Source organism: Bos grunniens, chromosome 11 (assembly GCF_055505025.1).
Source record: "Bos grunniens cultivar Pamir isolate PY7600 chromosome 11, Bosgru_T2T1.0, whole genome shotgun sequence".
In the NCBI taxonomy this organism is placed as follows: domain Eukaryota; kingdom Metazoa; phylum Chordata; class Mammalia; order Artiodactyla; family Bovidae; genus Bos; species Bos grunniens.
This window is the reverse complement of record NC_141175.1, coordinates 1,244,005-1,260,481: the sequence shown is the minus strand read 5'-3', so window position 1 is coordinate 1,260,481 and position 16,477 is coordinate 1,244,005. Positions and strand designations below refer to the sequence as shown.

The 16,477-nt window shown below is 53.2% G+C and overlaps 1 protein-coding gene across 30 annotated transcripts in view; it reads right to left on the bottom strand.

The window, feature by feature from the left end:
* Positions 1-16,397, bottom strand: part of PNPLA7 (patatin like domain 7, lysophospholipase) — a 79,029-nt gene extending 62,632 nt beyond the window's left edge. For 16 of the 30 annotated variants that reach the window (XR_015136014.1, XR_015136016.1, XR_015136017.1 and 13 more), the window contains exons 1-9: positions 14,534-16,397; positions 13,103-13,134; positions 11,542-11,613; positions 11,299-11,386; positions 10,850-10,929; positions 9,476-9,567; positions 8,997-9,137; positions 7,340-7,499; positions 2,536-2,622 (exon numbers count right to left, since the gene is read on the bottom strand). Coding sequence is in view for 23 of the 30 variants with exons in the window: in XM_086323948.1 (XP_086180074.1) it covers positions 2,536-2,622; positions 7,340-7,499; positions 8,997-9,137; positions 9,476-9,567; positions 10,850-10,929; positions 11,299-11,386; positions 11,542-11,613; positions 13,103-13,134; positions 14,534-15,383 (1,602 nt within the window). In the remaining 7 variants the exon portion in view is untranslated. Of the gene's footprint in view, positions 1-2,535; positions 2,623-7,339; positions 7,500-8,996; positions 9,138-9,475; positions 9,568-10,849; positions 10,930-11,298; positions 11,387-11,541; positions 11,614-12,878; positions 13,062-13,102; positions 13,135-13,958; positions 14,042-14,405 lie in introns of those variants that run through there. The other 14 variants (XM_086323961.1, XM_086323964.1, XM_086323965.1 and 11 more) reach the window with 10 other exon arrangements.
* Positions 16,398-16,477: the final 80 nt, after the last annotated feature.

Genomic DNA, 16,477 nt, shown 5'->3' with positions numbered 1-16,477 from the left:
TCAATGGACATGAATTTGAGCAAATTTCTGGAGATAGCGGAGGGCAGAGGATCCTGGCATGCTGCAGCCCATGGGGTCACAAAGAGTTGGATGTGACTTAGCAACTGAACAACAGCATATTTAAAATAGGTAACCAACAAGGACCTGCTCTATAGCACAGGAAAGTACATTCAATACCCTGTAATAAACCATTATGGAAAAGAATCTGAAAAAGTATATACATAATATACATGTTGCCGAATCAGTTTGCTGTATGTGTGAAAGTAAAACAACACTTAAGTCAACTAGACTTCTATTAAAAAAAATGATGACAGAAATTAAAATTTCAATGGAAGATCTGGAAAATAAAGTTAACAAAATCTCCTTAAAAGTACAATAGAAAGAGAAAGGGAGTGCAGAATAAAGACAATTCTAGGTCTGTAAGGTTTCAAAACCCAACCTCCCTGCACACTTCTCAGGAAGCAACAGAAGATCTGCTTCACCTGAACAGGCAGATCAGGAGAGGAGGTGGGAGCCCTGCCTAGGAAGGAAGAAGCCCTGCCCGGGGCAGGGGCTGGACCGAGTGGCCCGGAAGTTCACAGGGGGACAGAGCCTGCGGACCTGGAGGTCGCTGCCCGACTCACGGAGCCCTGGACAAGGGCAGCAGTGCATGCCACGCACAGAAAACCAAGCGACCAAAAGCGAGGCAACTGTTAACCCAGGCTCCACAGGCTCAGCTGCCAACGACGCCCACAAGGTGGGATGAGAGGAGCAGGATGGTGAGGCAAGCAGGGCATTTTCTACAGCGGCAAGTCAAAACAAAATCGAGACAGGAGAATCATAAAACAGCAAGAGCCGCAGCTGTAGCCAGCAGACTGAAAGAGCTAGAAGCGGCCTTTCTTGGGGGAGGTGGTGGGACAGACAACTGCGCTTCCCAAAACATCAAAACCATTTCTGGAATTTGTTCAGGTTATTTTGATAAGAACAAATAAAAAGAATTTTAAATCACAAATACACATTTGGTGAGGCAAAAATGATGTCCTTCCAAATGACCATTTAACCCAGTACACACTTGTTTTTTCCAAACACCCGCCTCCCGGCTCTCTGCCCTGGGGGCACTGTGTGGACACGACAGCAGCCCGCGGGCACCCGGGCCGAGGGGGCCGCAGCGGCTGGGAGACAGCAGCAGCCGGCCCTGCTCTCAGCACACAGCCCACGGAGCTGCCACAGAGGGTGCTCAACCCCGAAGTCACAACAGGATCGGGATCAGTAGCAGACCAAGAGGTAATACAGGAGCCTCCCCGCCCCTCTCTCATTCTTATCCAGGAGCCTCCATATGACGGATAGCCTGTCTAGACCTCCCAGGCCTACAGCACACCTCACAGACTCAGACACTCAAGCCAGAACCCCACAGAAGCACCCTCCTATGGCCCAACGGGCACACCCAGTGCCCTCTCCAAGCACAAGGTTCCAGGCAGGAGCTGCCCCCAGGCAGGAAGCAGGCAGGTTTGCTCAGAGTGGGTGGTGTCCCTCTCAGCCCTGGCCAAGCATGTGCTAAAGGCAGGTCAGGTCCTGGGGGCAGACAGAGACCCGGAGCCCCATGCGTATCTCCACCCCCGGCCCCCACACAGCTCGAAGCAAGTGTACTGGTCTGACAGGGGCAGGCTGAGCACAGTAGACACCCCTGAGGTCTCCATTTGGAGCCTGTCCCCCCTCGTCATGCAGAACAACTTAGGGCTGGCTTGGAGGACACCCGCCAGGGATCCATCCACGGTCAGCATCACACAGGCTCCTAGACTCCTGGGCCCGCACAGAGGCACCCCTGCCACGGTTCTGCTGACCTGCCCCAGAGACCCCTCTGTGCAGGGTCTGGAGAAACCGAAGTACAAGTTGCCTCAGTACACAGCTAAAAAGAAAATCAAAACATCTTCTTTCAGCTTCCCCGCTTGCACCTTGCCTACCTCGGGTTCAGCAAACAGTGAGATACAGTGAGACAACTAGCGAACATCAGCTACGAGACAGCTCACCAGCGGGTGAGGTGCCCTCATAGGTCTGGCGGTTCAGTCTCTGTGGTGGGAGGCAGGTCCCTTGGATCCAGTGAGTCTCCTAAGGATTTGCCCTACAGACTGGCCTTCAAACACAGGCAACAATGTCCACACAAGACCATTCACTGCATTGATGAACAGCACAAAAGCTGAAGAAATCACTGAAGGACACACGTGAGCACAGAAGATCCAGAAAGGGCCTCTCCTGGGAAGGGGCCTTAGGGCCTGAGGGCAGGAGAAGTGGCCTTCATCCTGTGACGTTATATGCACGTGACGCGTGGAGCCCACGCACATGCTCCTCAGTCCAAAAACCGATCATTCAAGAGACGCCAAAACCCATAAGCCAACACCGAGCTCCCCTCAGACACTCAGTCAGAGGCGCTCCCAGGCCACTCCAGGCACACCCCCCCACCCACTAGGGTGACCCTCCTGTCACTGGAGAGCTGGCCGGGGCGCCGAGGGACCTGCCGTCTAGTGAGTGCGGGCAGACCGGGGGAGAAGAGATACTCACGGTGATGACGTCCAGAATGCTGAGGAGGCTGTGGACGCTGTCTCCAGCCAGAACCTCTTTGACCGTCACCTCAGTGCCGTCCTGCGCCTGGGAAGCAGAGGAGAGCCACCCATGGTGGGGCCAGGCAAACCGCCACCCACCACTGGTCACGCGGGGCAGAGGCTGCACCCTGTCGACGCGCAGAACGAGAGCAGGAAGACAAGGGTGACTAAGAGGAACAGGGAGGCCCAGCCTGGCCTTCAGCCTTGTGTCTTGTCAGCACCAGGAGGATCTGCCTGAGAGAGCTGGTGGGCCTAACGAAAAGGCTATGGGAACCAAACGCAGTTATTCTTAGTATAAATGATAGCATTTTGACCTATTTTTTCCCACTGGATTAAAGGAGAAAGGAAAGCATACAATGCTGGTGATTTAGGATAGGAACTTCATCTCAGGGTGACCCAGAAAAATACCTTTGAACTTGTTCAAACCTGGCACAGGTCACAGTCCAGAAGCCCTCCCATCTGGGCCAAAGGCTTCCCATCTTGGGAAGGCCTGCCAGGCCGATGACATGGAGGCCCCCCGGAGGAGGCTGGATGAAAGCATGTCCTTTCTGATTATCTCCTCAGGTCACTCAGACAAAGCTACACATGAGACCTGTGCCCCGACAACACTGTGATCTAAAAGCTGGAAGGACATGCAGGAGCCGTCCTGGGTCAGGTCCACCCAGGGCCCAACAGGTGGGAAGTTCACGTGGCCGGGGACGGGGCAACCTTGTGCAGTCCAGGGCTCACTGAGTGTCTACGGTGGGAAGCCTGGTCACCTACCACCAGGCAAACAAACCAAGGACCCAGGAGGCTTGGTCTAGAGATCACCCCTCAGCCAGCAACTGTGATTTAAGCACATAATTCAACAGAGGCAGGCAGCAAGGAGTTAGCTTCCAGCTGAATACCTTAATTATTTTCTTACAGTTAAAACTATTTATAGCCTGAAACCTGAAAATAAGACACGTGTGCAGCTGACCACTACAGGTCAGTGCCCACCCTCTGAGGGGCCCCATGGCAGTAGGAGTGATGTGAGCCCCCGCGCAGCCCGTGTCGCGGAGGCAGACAGGCCGTGTCAAGGGCAGCCGTGGTCCAGTGTGTCTTTTCCTCCAAAGAACTCAAACTTGAGATTTTGCACTCCGAAGGCCCTCAGCTTGGCCCTCCGCATTTATCTCCAAGGTGCTTTGGCTCACAAAGCCAGCCTCACCACCCAGTGGGGAAGGCATGAAGGAATTTGCATAAGACAGCTGTGCAGAATGGAGCTGGAGGGGCCTTCAGTCTGCCCAGAGGCACTCCTGAGAATAACCCAGATGCTCCACTGGGTTTCACACCATAAAACTAGCAAAGGACAGAAGCAACTATAGAAAACTACCCAGAGGGGCAAAGAGCAGCAGCTCTGCTTCCAGCCTGAAGACAGAAGGGGTGGCTGCTCAGCTCCACTACGACCAGGCGCAGAGGTTTCACAAGTGCCTCCAGGGAGAGCATGTGAATCGGCAACTTCTCATACAACGTATAATTGCAAGCCAACTGGAAGTCTCATATTCATGGCTGCACTACTCCACCTCGCACACTTCCAAACTCTACCAACATCCTGACGATCACTCAGGAATGCTCAGCAGAAAGGCAGGGGGACAACTTCATGGCAAACTTTTCACTCTTAGCTGGAGTGCTTCAGTTCAGTTTAGTCGCTCAGTCGTGTCCGATTCTTTGTGGCCCCATGAAGTGTTTCAGATCAGATCAGATTAGATCAGATCAGTTGCTCAGTCGTGTCTGACTCTTTGCGACCCCATGAACCACAGCACGCCAGGCCTTCCTGTCCATCACCAACTCCCGGAGTTCACTCAGACTCACGTCCATCGAGTCAGTGATGCCATCCAGCCATCTCATCCTCTGTCGTCCCCTTCTCCTCCTGCCCCCAATCCCTCCCAGCATCAGAGTCTTTTCCAATGAGTCAACTCTTCACATGAGGTGGCCAAAGTACTGGAGTTTCAGCTTTAGCATCATTCCTTCCAAAGAAATCCCAGGGCTGATCTCCTTCAGGATGGACTGGTTGGATCTCCTTGCAGTCCAAGGGACTCTCAAGAGTCTTCTCCAACACCACAGTTCAAAAGCATCAATTCTTTGGCGCTCAGCCTTCTTCACAGTCCAACTCTCACATCCATACATGACCACAGGAAAAACCATAGCCTTGACTAGACGAACCTTTGTTGGCAAAGGAATGTCTCTGCTTTTGAATATGCTATCTAGGTTGGTCATAACTTTCCTTCCAAGGAGTAAGCGTCTTTTAATTTCATGGCTGCAATCACCATCTGCAGTGATTTTGGAGCCTGGAAAAATAAAGTCTGACACTGTTTCCCCATCTATTTCCCATGCAGTGATGGGACCGGATGCCATGATCTTCATTTTCTGAATGTTGAGCTTTAAGCCAACTTTTTCACTCTCCACTTTCACCTTCATCAAGAGGCTTTTTAGTTCCTCTTCACTTTCTGCCATAAGGGTGGTGTCATCTGCATATCTGAGGTTATTGATATTTCTCCTGGCTATCCTGATTCCAGCTTGTTTTTCTTCCAGTCCAGCGTTTCTCATGATGAACTCTGCATATAAGTTAAATAAACAGGGTGACAATATACACCTTTGACGTACTCCTTTTCCTATTTGGAACCAGTCTGTTGTTCCATGTCCAGTTCTAACTGTTGCTTCCTGACCTGCATACAAATTTCTCAAGAGGCAGATCAGGTGGTCTGGTATTTCCATCTCTTTCAGAATTTTCCACAGTTTATTGTGATCCACACAGTCAAAGGCTTTGGCATAGTCAATAAAGCAGAAATAGATGTTTTTCTGGAATTCTCTTGCTTTTTCCATGATCCAGCAGATGTTGGCAATTTGATCTCTGGTTCCTCTGCTTTTTCTAAAACCAGCTTGAACATCAGGATGTTAGTTCATGGTTCACATATTGCTGAAGCCTGGCTTGGAGAATTTTAAGCATTACTTTACTAGAGTGTGAGATGAGTGCAATTGTGCAGTAGTTTGAGCATTCTTTGGCATTGCCTTTCTTTGGGATTGGAATGAAAACTGACCTTTTCCAGTCCTGTGGCCACTGCTGAGTTTTCCAAATTTGCTGGCATATTGAGTGCAGCACTTTCACAGCATCATCTTTCAGGATTTGGAATAGCTCAACTGGAATTCCATCACCTCCACTAGCTTTGTTCGTAGTGATGCTTTCTAAGGCCCACTTGACTTCACATTCCAGGATGTCTGGCTCTAGGTCAGTGATCACACCATCGTGATTATCTGGGTCATGAAGATCTTTTTTGTACAGTTCTTCTGTGTATTCTTGCCATCTCTTCTTAATATCTTCTGCTTCTGTTAGGTCCATACCATTTCTGTCCTTTATCGAGCCCATCTTTGCATGAAATGTTCCCTTGGTATCTCTGATTTTCTTGAAGAGATCTCTAGTCTTTCTCATTCTGTTGTTTTCCTCTATTTCTTTGCATTGATCACTGAAGAAGGCTTTCTTATCTCTTCTTGCTATTCTTTGGAACTCTGCGTTCAGATGTTTAAATCTTTCCTTTTCTCCTTTGCTTTTCGCTTCTCTTCTTTTCACAGCTATTTGTAAGGCCTCTTAAGACAGCCATTTTGCTTTTTTGCATTTCTTTTCCATGGGGATGGTCTTGATCCCTGTCTCCTGTACAATGTCACGAACCTCATTCCATAGCTCATCAGGCACTCTATCTATCAGATCTAGGCCCTTAAATCTATTTCTCACTTCCACTGTATAATCATAAGGGATTTGATTTAGGTCATACCTGAATGGTCTAGTGGTTTTCCCCACTTTCTTCAATTTAAGAATGAATTTGGCAATAAGGAGTTCATGATCTGAGCCACAGTCAGCTCCTGGTCTTTTTTTTGCTGACTGTATAGAGCTTCTCCATCTTTGGCTGCAAAGAATATAATCAATCTGATTTCGGTGTTGACCATCTGGTGATGTCCATGTATAGAGTCTTCTCTTGTGTTGTTGGAAGAGGGTGTTTGTTATGACCAGTGCATTTTCTTGGCAAAACTCTATTAGTCTTTGCCCTGCTTCATTCCGTATTCCAAGGCCAAATTTGCCTGTTACTCCAAGTGTTTCTTGACTTCCTACTTTTGCATTCCAGTCACCTATAATGAAAAGGACATCTTTTTTGGGTGTTAGTTCTAAAAGGTCTTGTAGGTCTTCACAGAACCATTCAACTTCAGCTTCTTCAGCGTTACTGGTTGGGGCATAGACTTGGATTACTGTGATACTGAATGGTTTGCCTTGGAAACGAACAGAGATCATTCTGTCGTTTTTGAGATTGCATCCAAGTAGTGCATTTCGGACTCTTTTGTTGACCATGAATGGAGTGTTTAGGGATCTGTATAAATGAACCAGTGGTTCAATTCATGACAACTACTACAGGATCTGCCACCTCAGAATATGGAAGAAATTTTTGATGAACTCAGGACTGGCAAAATCCCAAAAGGTGGGCCAAGGAGTGGACACTTCTCATGTGAGCCAGCTGAAGGCCTTACCTCTTTGACTGAACCACCTAAAGGACCTGGTTTTGGTGTGCAAGCTAGCCTTTAACTTATATTCAACTGTATATATGTTGCTGGAGAAGTAAAATATGAATCTCCTATCTACATAAAATAAAATACGTTTTGCACTAACTTTTCAATGGAAAACTTGAGAAATCTTCAAGAGGGCAGACCACTGAGTGCCAACACAACAGCACCCCCGCCCCGCCCCGCCCGAGGGCTCTCACCGAGTCCTGGACGCGGACCTCCAGCCGCCCGTCCTGCACCACATAGATGCTGTTGTCCAGCTCCCCCGGCCGGAAGATGTACTCCCCTTCCAGAAGCTGCACAAAGACCATGTGTTTGCAAAGTTCCAGGAATAGCGGCTTCTCAAAGTGACCCAGGACCCTACAGAAAACAGAACACGTGGGACACCTTCAGGAAGGAGGGGAGGGGCAGAGGCCACTGTCCCTGCTGGCCAGACCACAGGGAGAGCTTCCAAGGGCCGCAGAGCCTGCAGCACTAGCGCCTGGTCACCAGCAGGATAGGAGCCTGAGGTTTAGGAATCCTCATCAGCTGCTGTTCCAGGAGCTCAGAGAACTCTCAGGCTGTGCCTGTGCGTTTGAGCCAGGTCTGTAACCAAGGGCAGTTAGTGAAGTGCTGGAAAGAGGGGTTGGGGCTTCCAGGGAGAGACGGGGAGCCAGACTTTCAATCTTCCATCCAGCCACTCACTTCCCACACTCGCTCTGCATCGTCCTGAGAAGCAGACACACATGGGAAAGAACCAGCGAGGAGGCTCTGCTCACCGCCAGGAGGGCAGTGACAGCCAGAGGAGAGAAGCTTTGCCAGTGATAAAAGAAATGATCACAGGTTGAGATCCAGAGAGGTCATTCTGGCTGCTACATGTGCGAACACCCACTTTATGCTCAATAGACAGAATATCCTATTTGTGGCTGATCAAACACACACTGTACATCTGCTTTAATTATTAAAGGGCACACTTACTGAGGCTTCCCTGGTGGCTCAGAGGTTAAAGCGTCTGCCTGCAATGCAGGAGACCTGGGTTCAATCCCTGGGTTAGGAAGATCCCCTGGAGAAGGAAATGGCAACCCACTCCAGTATTCTTGCCTGGAGAATCCCATGGACGGAGGAGCCTGGTAGGCTACAGTCCACGGGGTCGCAAAGAGTCAGACACAACTGAATGACTTCACTTCACACTTACTGATGCTGAAGCTGAAACTCCAACACTTTGGCTACCTGATGTGAAGAACTGACTCATTGGAAAAGACCCTGATGCTGGGAAAGATTGAGGGCAAGAGAAGAAGGGGACGACAGAGGATGAGATGGTTGGATGGCATCACTGACTCAATGGACCTGAGTTTGAGCAAGCTCCGGGAGTTGGTGATGGACAGGCATGCTGTAGTCCATGGGGATGCGACTGAGCGACTGATCTGAACTGAACACTCAGCAGAAGAACGCCCACATTAAAGATAAGGGCTCAGTACCTCCCGTCCTGGGCCATCAGTCCTGGTGCTCCTTCCACGATAAGACTCCCTTCCCAGCTGTCAGTGCCATACTGACTTGCCGTGTACGTGCTGATCTGGTTTTGATTTCTTTCTGATACCCTGAAGGAATGTATCCGTGACTAGTTTAATATTCTTCATCAGACAAGATATAAAACTGTGCTGAAAACCACGCTTCTCTGGAGAAGCTCCTCAGAGCTGTCTGAGAGGCTGTCTTCTGGGTTACAGTCCTCAGTTTGGCTCCAATAAAACTCTTTTCTATTCCTGTTACACACTGTTTACTGATTTTTTTTGTCGACGCAACCATCAGTGGCCGCAGGGAAAGGACACCTCGGAGGCCAGGTGAGCACACAGAAAGCCTCCAGGCCCACCTCTCTCTTACCGGACGTTTTTCAGCATGTACAGAACTTCTGACGGCAGGTGAGAATTCTTCACATCAAACTCTGTGAGGTCAGCCTCCAGCAGGGAGGGCGGGGGCTCCTTTGGCTGCAAGGTAGGGTATTCCTTCTTGAACCGCAGGATCCTACAAAGCAGAGGCACACACCTGGAGCAGAGGCCCAAAGGGGCTCAAAAGCAGACAGCAAGGAGCTTCCCTGGCGGTCCAGTGGTTAGGAATCTACCCTGCAATGCAGGGGACGTGGGTTTGATCCCTGGCTGGGGAACTAAGATCCCACATGCCACAGAGCAACAAAGCCTGAGTGCCATGACTAAGATCTGATGCACCCAAATTAATCAATTAAATATTTTAAAAATTAAAAAAAAAAGAGCATTTAGGCTGTGAGACCCATAGCAGGGAAGCCACGGATAGCCCACTGGGGAGGGCAGCTGGGACCTGACTGGTCTGAAGGGCATTCCCAGTACCTCTTGGCCAAAGATAGCACCTTGGTCCTCTTCCTCACCCGCTGTCGGGGAGCAGCTGTGTTCCCCACAAGTGTGTGGGGAAGCGTGGTCACCTGCAGAATGAGAGGGGGAGGCTAAGTCTGGACTCTGAGACCTGTGAGATCCAGTTCCCAGTCTCAGGGTCGGTTCCGGCCCTCAGGACGTGGCCCCTGCGGGCCTGACACCAGCATTCCGGCCTGGCCCCACCTGCTCGCCTGCCCAGGACACAGGGAACCTCCTTGGCGCTGCTGACAGCGAGGACACAGGGCCACATCCCCAGACAGCCCGTGCCCCGAGAGCTCTGACGTCCTCGGCCCTACGTCCTTCTCCTGGAAGGCTGGCCAGCGCCCTCCTCCTCACACCTGTCACGCTGGTACACGCAACCCCAGTGCCTGCACACCCTCCCGGCCTGGACAGCTCTTTGTCCCCCTCACAGTCCAGGCCCACTAGACCGCTGCAAACAGCGCTGCCGAGGAGGACAAAGGGCCTGGCTCCTACCCAGGCATCAGCCGGCCCCCTTGGGCAGCTCCCCAGCTGCGTCTGCCCCATGGTGCTGGCTGTGGATGTCGGTGTTGTCACCATGACTCCTCCTTGCCCCCAAGGGGTTCTGGCCCCACCAGACCATGTTCCTGTCTTCCTTAGACCAAATCCAGCTTGCCACCACACAGTCCTCAGTGGGGTCATCCGTGGACAGCCCCAGGTCCAGCCACACACGAGCGCCTTGAGACCTGCTCGCAGGTCATCCCATGTGGCCCCACACGAGACTGCAGCAGCCCGCACACCACGTCCCAGGGCCGCCCCCGCCAGACACGGCAGCCCAAACCAACCTCCCTCTCAGAGCACTTGACCCTGAAGAGGAGAAGGAGCCACCCAGGGACACCCATGTGTCTGACAGTTCAAGTTCTTCTACAAAGAATACAAACTAACTGTGTATCTAGAGAAAAGTAACAAACAAAATATTTTTACACGTCAGCAAATGTTTCAAGCATGCTTCTGCGGCACAGTAAGCCTCTGGGAGTCTGCTGAGCCCTTTGTCCTCAGTGGGTGGGAGGGTGTGGGGCCCACCAGCAAAGGCTGCTCATCCCCAAGATGGTTGTGACACTAGAAAGTAAGGCCTGGGAGTTTCCACCTTGCAGGGCCTGGCCCCAAATCATGGGAGGCCCACCAATCTACACCGCAGCCAGGACCTTCTGCTTGACCCACTCGGGGATGCTCCTGGGAGGGGCTTCTGCCCTCCTTCATGGCTCATTTCCTCTCTAGGTCAGACCTTCCCCAAACCCCGGGGCCCTGCTCAACCCTAGGCACAGTCTGAAGCCGACCCCTCTGAGGGAGGAGGGGACCCGCAGCGTGAGTTACCTTCCTCATGATCTTCCTGCCGTAGAACATCACCTTGTCTCTCTTCCGGAACCTGTACTGAGGACTGGGCTGCACCTGTCCTGCAAGGGGGGCCAAGGGGCGCCAAGGGGCTGCCTGAGCACAGGTGGGCCATCTGTGTGTGCACACTGAGCTTGTCCTGCCCACCCTGTGTCACACAGCATCTTGTTTCTGGGCTGTGACACACCGAAGCAGAGGAAGCGGTACTTCATCTCTTCTTGGAAATGAGAGCCAAGAGAGTTCAGGATACAGTTATATTCCATGGATCTGATGAGCTGTCGACAGGCCAGCAGTTTTCAACAAAAGCCACTATGCCTTGAGAGCTATTTGTGGGAGCTTAAAATATGGGGAGAAATCACCCGAATCTCCCACCCGCTCAAGCCCTCTTTTCCCTCCCCTACTGGAGCCACAGCCTCAAGCAAGATACTCACGGAATTGGCTAACCCTTCTGTACACAAAAAAGATGGTGGTGCCAATGAGGGCCAGGGCCAGGAGGACTCCAATCACAATCCCCAGCAGCTGGGCAAGGTCATAGACAGAGCACCCATCAGCAAGGCACCAAGACCCCCCAACCCCAAACACAGGCTGGACACAAAGGGCCCCGGGCGGCCAAGGGTGAAGGGGGCCGCTGATTCTGGGGCCCGCCCATCACCTGGGAGCAGTGAGGTGGTTACCATGGTGGACTGGGAATGCTGCTCCATCAGCTCCAGACCCCAGGACCATAGGGTGGCCAGATAGAAGCCCACCTAGGGGAGAAGCCTGCAGTCAGGAAGGGCCAGGATGGGCACCGCCCCAGCTTCTCAGGGAGCAAGAACAGAGCTGTGGGTCAGGGAAAAAGTTGGCAGCCCTGGAGACCTCCAAAATGAAGCGGGCTTTCAGGAGGCAGACGGCCTGAGTCCCAGTCTGCTCTGGAGAAGGGCTACCCACCCATAGGATGGCTGGGCAGGGCCAGCAGCTGCGCTGCACTGACAGCAAATGCTCTGGGCATCTGAGCCCTCCATTCTCAGCCTCCCTGTTCCTCGGGGTGCAAGTCAAGAGGGAGCAAACCTGGCTAGTGGGGGCATGCAAAGGCCTCTTCTCCAGTGCCCTCTCATCACAAGCAGGACCACATGCTGCTGGCCCAAGGGCGGACGCACGCCCACACAGCAGCAGTGCTGAGAAACCCTAACGAGCCAACTGGATTTTGAGAACATTAAATCCAGCACACAGCAGCAAAGGGCTCCCAGGGAGGGAGTTAACAAGGAGCTTCAGAATCCCAGACCGCAGGGAGAAAGACAGGAAGGTAAGAGAAAACAGTGAGTGTGGAACGGTGAGTGGGCAGACGGCCTGGACCTCCTATACAAGGGATGCTGGCAGGCTCCCTGCAAAGACAAGAAACCAGTCAAACAAGTAGCTGCGCTCCACTCCTCCTGGTCCTCACGCCCTCCAAGCGTCAGGAACAGGACGCATGGAGGGGGGGCGGTGTGTGCGTGAGAGTTCTGTCAAGCTTTTACATGAGTGCCAAGGACTAAGGCAGCTTGCCTGATCCTTCAGAGCCAGGATCACACACAGTGCTGATGCCAGAAAACCCGAGGAGTTCAGTGCACTCAGAAAAGCGTTTCAAAAGCAGAATGTTACATCAAGACAGAACAAGGAAGTGATCCAAAGACTCAACCCTCTGAACTTGGCTCAGAAAGCAGAGGAAGCAGTGGGAGCTGCTGCCTCAGAGTGAGGTGCCCAGGCCCTCCTGGCCTAGGCTGTGTGCTTGGCTAGAGACCACCTCCACGGGGTGGCAGACAAGCACCCTCCTCATAAGTGGGTCCGCTGAGCTCAGCCACCCCCGGGGTCGGGGGAGGGGAGGAGCCAGGGGAACAGTTATAAGAGTGACCCAGACCTATTCATACAGTCTCTACTGGTTGACATCCCCGACTTTTCAGCTTTTCACTGCTGTTTTAATGCATCTAATTTTCTGTTTTAGGAATAAAAGTCTTTGTGATGTGGCTACAGATGTTCCACGGGAAAAAGGCCCTACCTCAAAGCAAGCAGGCTTCCTAAAGGGAAGCAGGAACTGACAAGTGTGACCTTGAGGAACAGAAGGGAGGGGTTCAGTCCTGACAGGGGAAGAGAGGCCCGCACACCACTCCCACAGGCAGCCAACTTCAAGGAGCTGCTGCATGGCAGCTTTCTCCTTGTCCAGAAGCGGCCACACTGGGAATTTTCAGGCTGATTCTTCACTGGACTCCTCAGGTTCTGTACCTCTGGGCCAGTGTCCTCCTCTTGCTCCATGGCTAAAAAGTGAAACAAAAGAAGAAAGACATGTTCTGAGGAGGGCACAGGTTGTACCACCTCAGGCTCACGTGCAAAGCAGTGCCTCCCAGCCCTTCCCTAAATTCCTGTCCACGTTAAGTTACATGTCTATTGACAGGAAAACTCTGATGAAACACTGTGCTCTCCATGGAGAAAACAAAGGGAGCAAGCAAAGGGAGCCACTTGCCTCTCTGTAAACAGCCCTTGTGTGGCTGCCCAAGGAACCGGGAACTGCAGCCAAGCCCCGGGCTCCTCTCCCAGTCAGTCAAAGACAAGTGTGGGCATCTGGGCAAAGGCCTAGTGCAGCTGGGAGTTCCAGGACCATGGCAAGGAGGCTGAAGCTGGGTAGGGGTAGGGGTGTGTGGCCACCGCAGGCTGTGCGCCAGACCCTGCCTAGTGGGCTGGGCACAGGATTTTCCACCAGTGTGGTGGAGCCCTGGAGGTGGGTGTGCTGGTCCCGGCTGTGGTGAACTTGAGGAGCAGCCCTGCGCACCTGACCTCTCTGCCAGGAGGAGGAGCCATGTCTAGGGCCTTTACCCTGTGGCTCCCACGTCTCTTAGAAGGGCCACAGTAAGGAAGGGTTTATCTCTTCCAAAATCCCACCCAGACAAGTCAGGGAGCAGAACGCAGGTGCAGAGTCACCTGCATTTGCTCACTGGTCTGTGCCCTGTGGGAAACTTCCTTCTCAGACGTCTTTTCAAGGACCAGCAGTTCCTTGACCCCAGCTCTACCGCCCAGCCCTGCCCAGTCCCATCTCCCGATGCCCACTAGGCTCAAGGGGGACAAAAGCTCAAGCCCCCAGCACCTGCCACACGACGGAAGCGCCGTCAGCTGCTCCGCTTGCTCCACAGCGTGGGGCCAGAGGAAAGGTGGTCAAGTCCAGGAGACCTGGAGGAGCCGGGGGCAGCAGGGCTGAAGGCTTGGAGCTTAGGGAGGGCGTGGTTAAGGGAGGGCGTAGGGTTGGAGGGTAGGGGTTAAGGGGCCGTCCGGTTGAAGGCTCTCAGGTTGGGGGGGCGTCTGGTGTAGGGGGCACTCGGTTTAGGGGTGTCGGGTTGAGGAGCACCCGGGTTGTGGGCATCGGGTTTAGGGGCGTCGAGCTGAGGGGTGTCGGGGTTGCGGGGGAGCGTCGAGGTTGGGAGGCGTCGAGTTAAGCGGGGGTCGAGATGACGGACGTCGGGTTGGAAGCAGTCTGGCTGGGGGCGCCGGCGGCCCTGGGGGGCAGTGTGCGCGGGCTGGGGGAGATGATGGCTACCTCTCCTCACAGACTCAGACCCCTAAGCTGGCCACTTCGCGGCGCTAGACGGCGACTCACCGGCACCGCGCGCTCCCGTCCCGCCTCCCCGAAGCCCCGCCCCCAACGTCCGCGCTCCCGATATCCACCTCCCGTCGTCCGGCGCCGCCTCGAAGCCCCGCCCCCGACGGCGGCGCTCCTGGCGTCCCCCCGGGACGAGGGCTCTCCCCGCGGATTGGCCGGGCTACCTCCGGTCCCGCCCCCTCCCGGGGCCGAGGCTGCACATTCGACACGGCGCAGCCAATCGGAGCCGCTCTTCCTGCGGCGCGGGGGCCGGTGGGGCCGGAAGCTACCGAAGGCGCCGGAAGCGCAGCGCGGCGGGGCCGGAATCGGAGGCGGCTGGAGCGGGCATTGGCGTGGTGGCTGTGCGCAGGCCTCGCCATGGGCCTCCTGAGCGGGGCGGCTCGCGCCCTGGTGCGGGGCGCCGACCGTATGAGCAAGTGGACCAGCAAGCGGGGCCCGCGCACCTTCCACAAGAGCCGCGGTGCCAAGGGCGTCGGCTTCCACGGTCGCGGCGGCAAGTTCGTGCTGGTCAAGGAAATGGTCCCGGAGCTGGTGGTGCCCGACCTGGCCGGCTTCAAGCTCAAGCCCTACGTGAACTACCGCGCCCCGGAGGGCACAGACGTTCCCCTGACGGCCAAGCAGCTCTTTCTGGAGACGGCGGCGCCGGCTATCGAGAAGGACTTTAAGGCCGGGACTTTCGACCCCGAGCACCTGGAACGGTACGGGTTTGAGCCCACGCAGGAAGGCAAGCTCTTCCAGCTGTATCCCAAGAACTTCCCGCGCTAGGAGTGGTCGGCGGCCGCGCCGGATGTGCCTGCGACCAAGGACTTGGACCCTCCTCGCCCAGCCTAGTTCCGGGGTGGCGGGTGGAGAGGCGGTTCCCTCGTTTTCGTTTCTATTAAAGACCTTGCTACCGTACGGTGTTGTTTTGGGCATCTGGCCACTGTGTAAAGGAAGCACGCCACGTGTTAGGTTAAGGAGTAGAGACCTAGGCGACGTTCTCAGGTTGCAGCCAAACCAGAACCCCTACCGAGAGGGAAGTAGGCAAGAACATGTGGCTCAGCTTGCAGGAGGGAGATAGTTCAGAAGGCAGATCCAGCCACGTGACAGCACTGGGTAATTCATCCCGAGCTCACCCCAGGGAACAACCAATGAGCACATTTATGGGTCCCAAAGCAGTTTATTTTGGTGAAACTCCCCGCCTTGGGGCAAACCTAAAGATAAGGCCACATGGGAAGTTGCTGCCAAACTGCTATGTCCCTAATAATCTATGGTTTCTTTCCTCTTTATGTTCTGTTTCAGTGCATAATTCCTCAGATCCTAATTCTGTTTAATTGATCCTTAAGCGAAATACCCTAAACTAAACCCTGGAAGAGGGTTCAACATTAATACCTTCTAACCTGTGCTGGCAGTTGTATCAGGAAATAAAGAATAGAAGCTTGTGTTTTCTGACTCAGAACACTTGCCTGTCCTATTAGTGGATGCTGAGGCGCTGACAGATGCCACAGTGGCATCTACATCTGCTCTACATCTACACCTGCAGTTCTACATCTGCTCCTCCAGAGGAGGAGGGACTCACCTACTGGAGTCAGACCAGTCACAAGCCCAGTACTATGGAGTTAAGCTGTGTCCAGGTTTAACTGAAGCCACAGTGAGGAAGCGTGACTAATCCACCATAGGACTTAACATATTTCAAGTTTATGGTATGCTAAAGCAATACACCCTTCTTTTTGGTTATTTGCACAGGAAGCTATACAAGCATTTCTGGTGCCATGGTCTTTTTTAATGTTCATATAAAACTACTTTGGTATTATAAAGTAGCTTTAAAAATTTTAGTTAATGTAAATAGTTGCTTATATAAGTCCTAAGAACTGAAAGTCAAAACACAGGAAACTGACAAGTTTGCTAGCTGGGAACCAAGCCCCTCCTCCACCCTACCCCCTGCTGCCACAGAGCTGCAATTTTGAAGGGCCCAGTAGATAAGGTTTATCTGAGAGGCCAACAGCTTTTCTATTTACTGAGAAAATTCC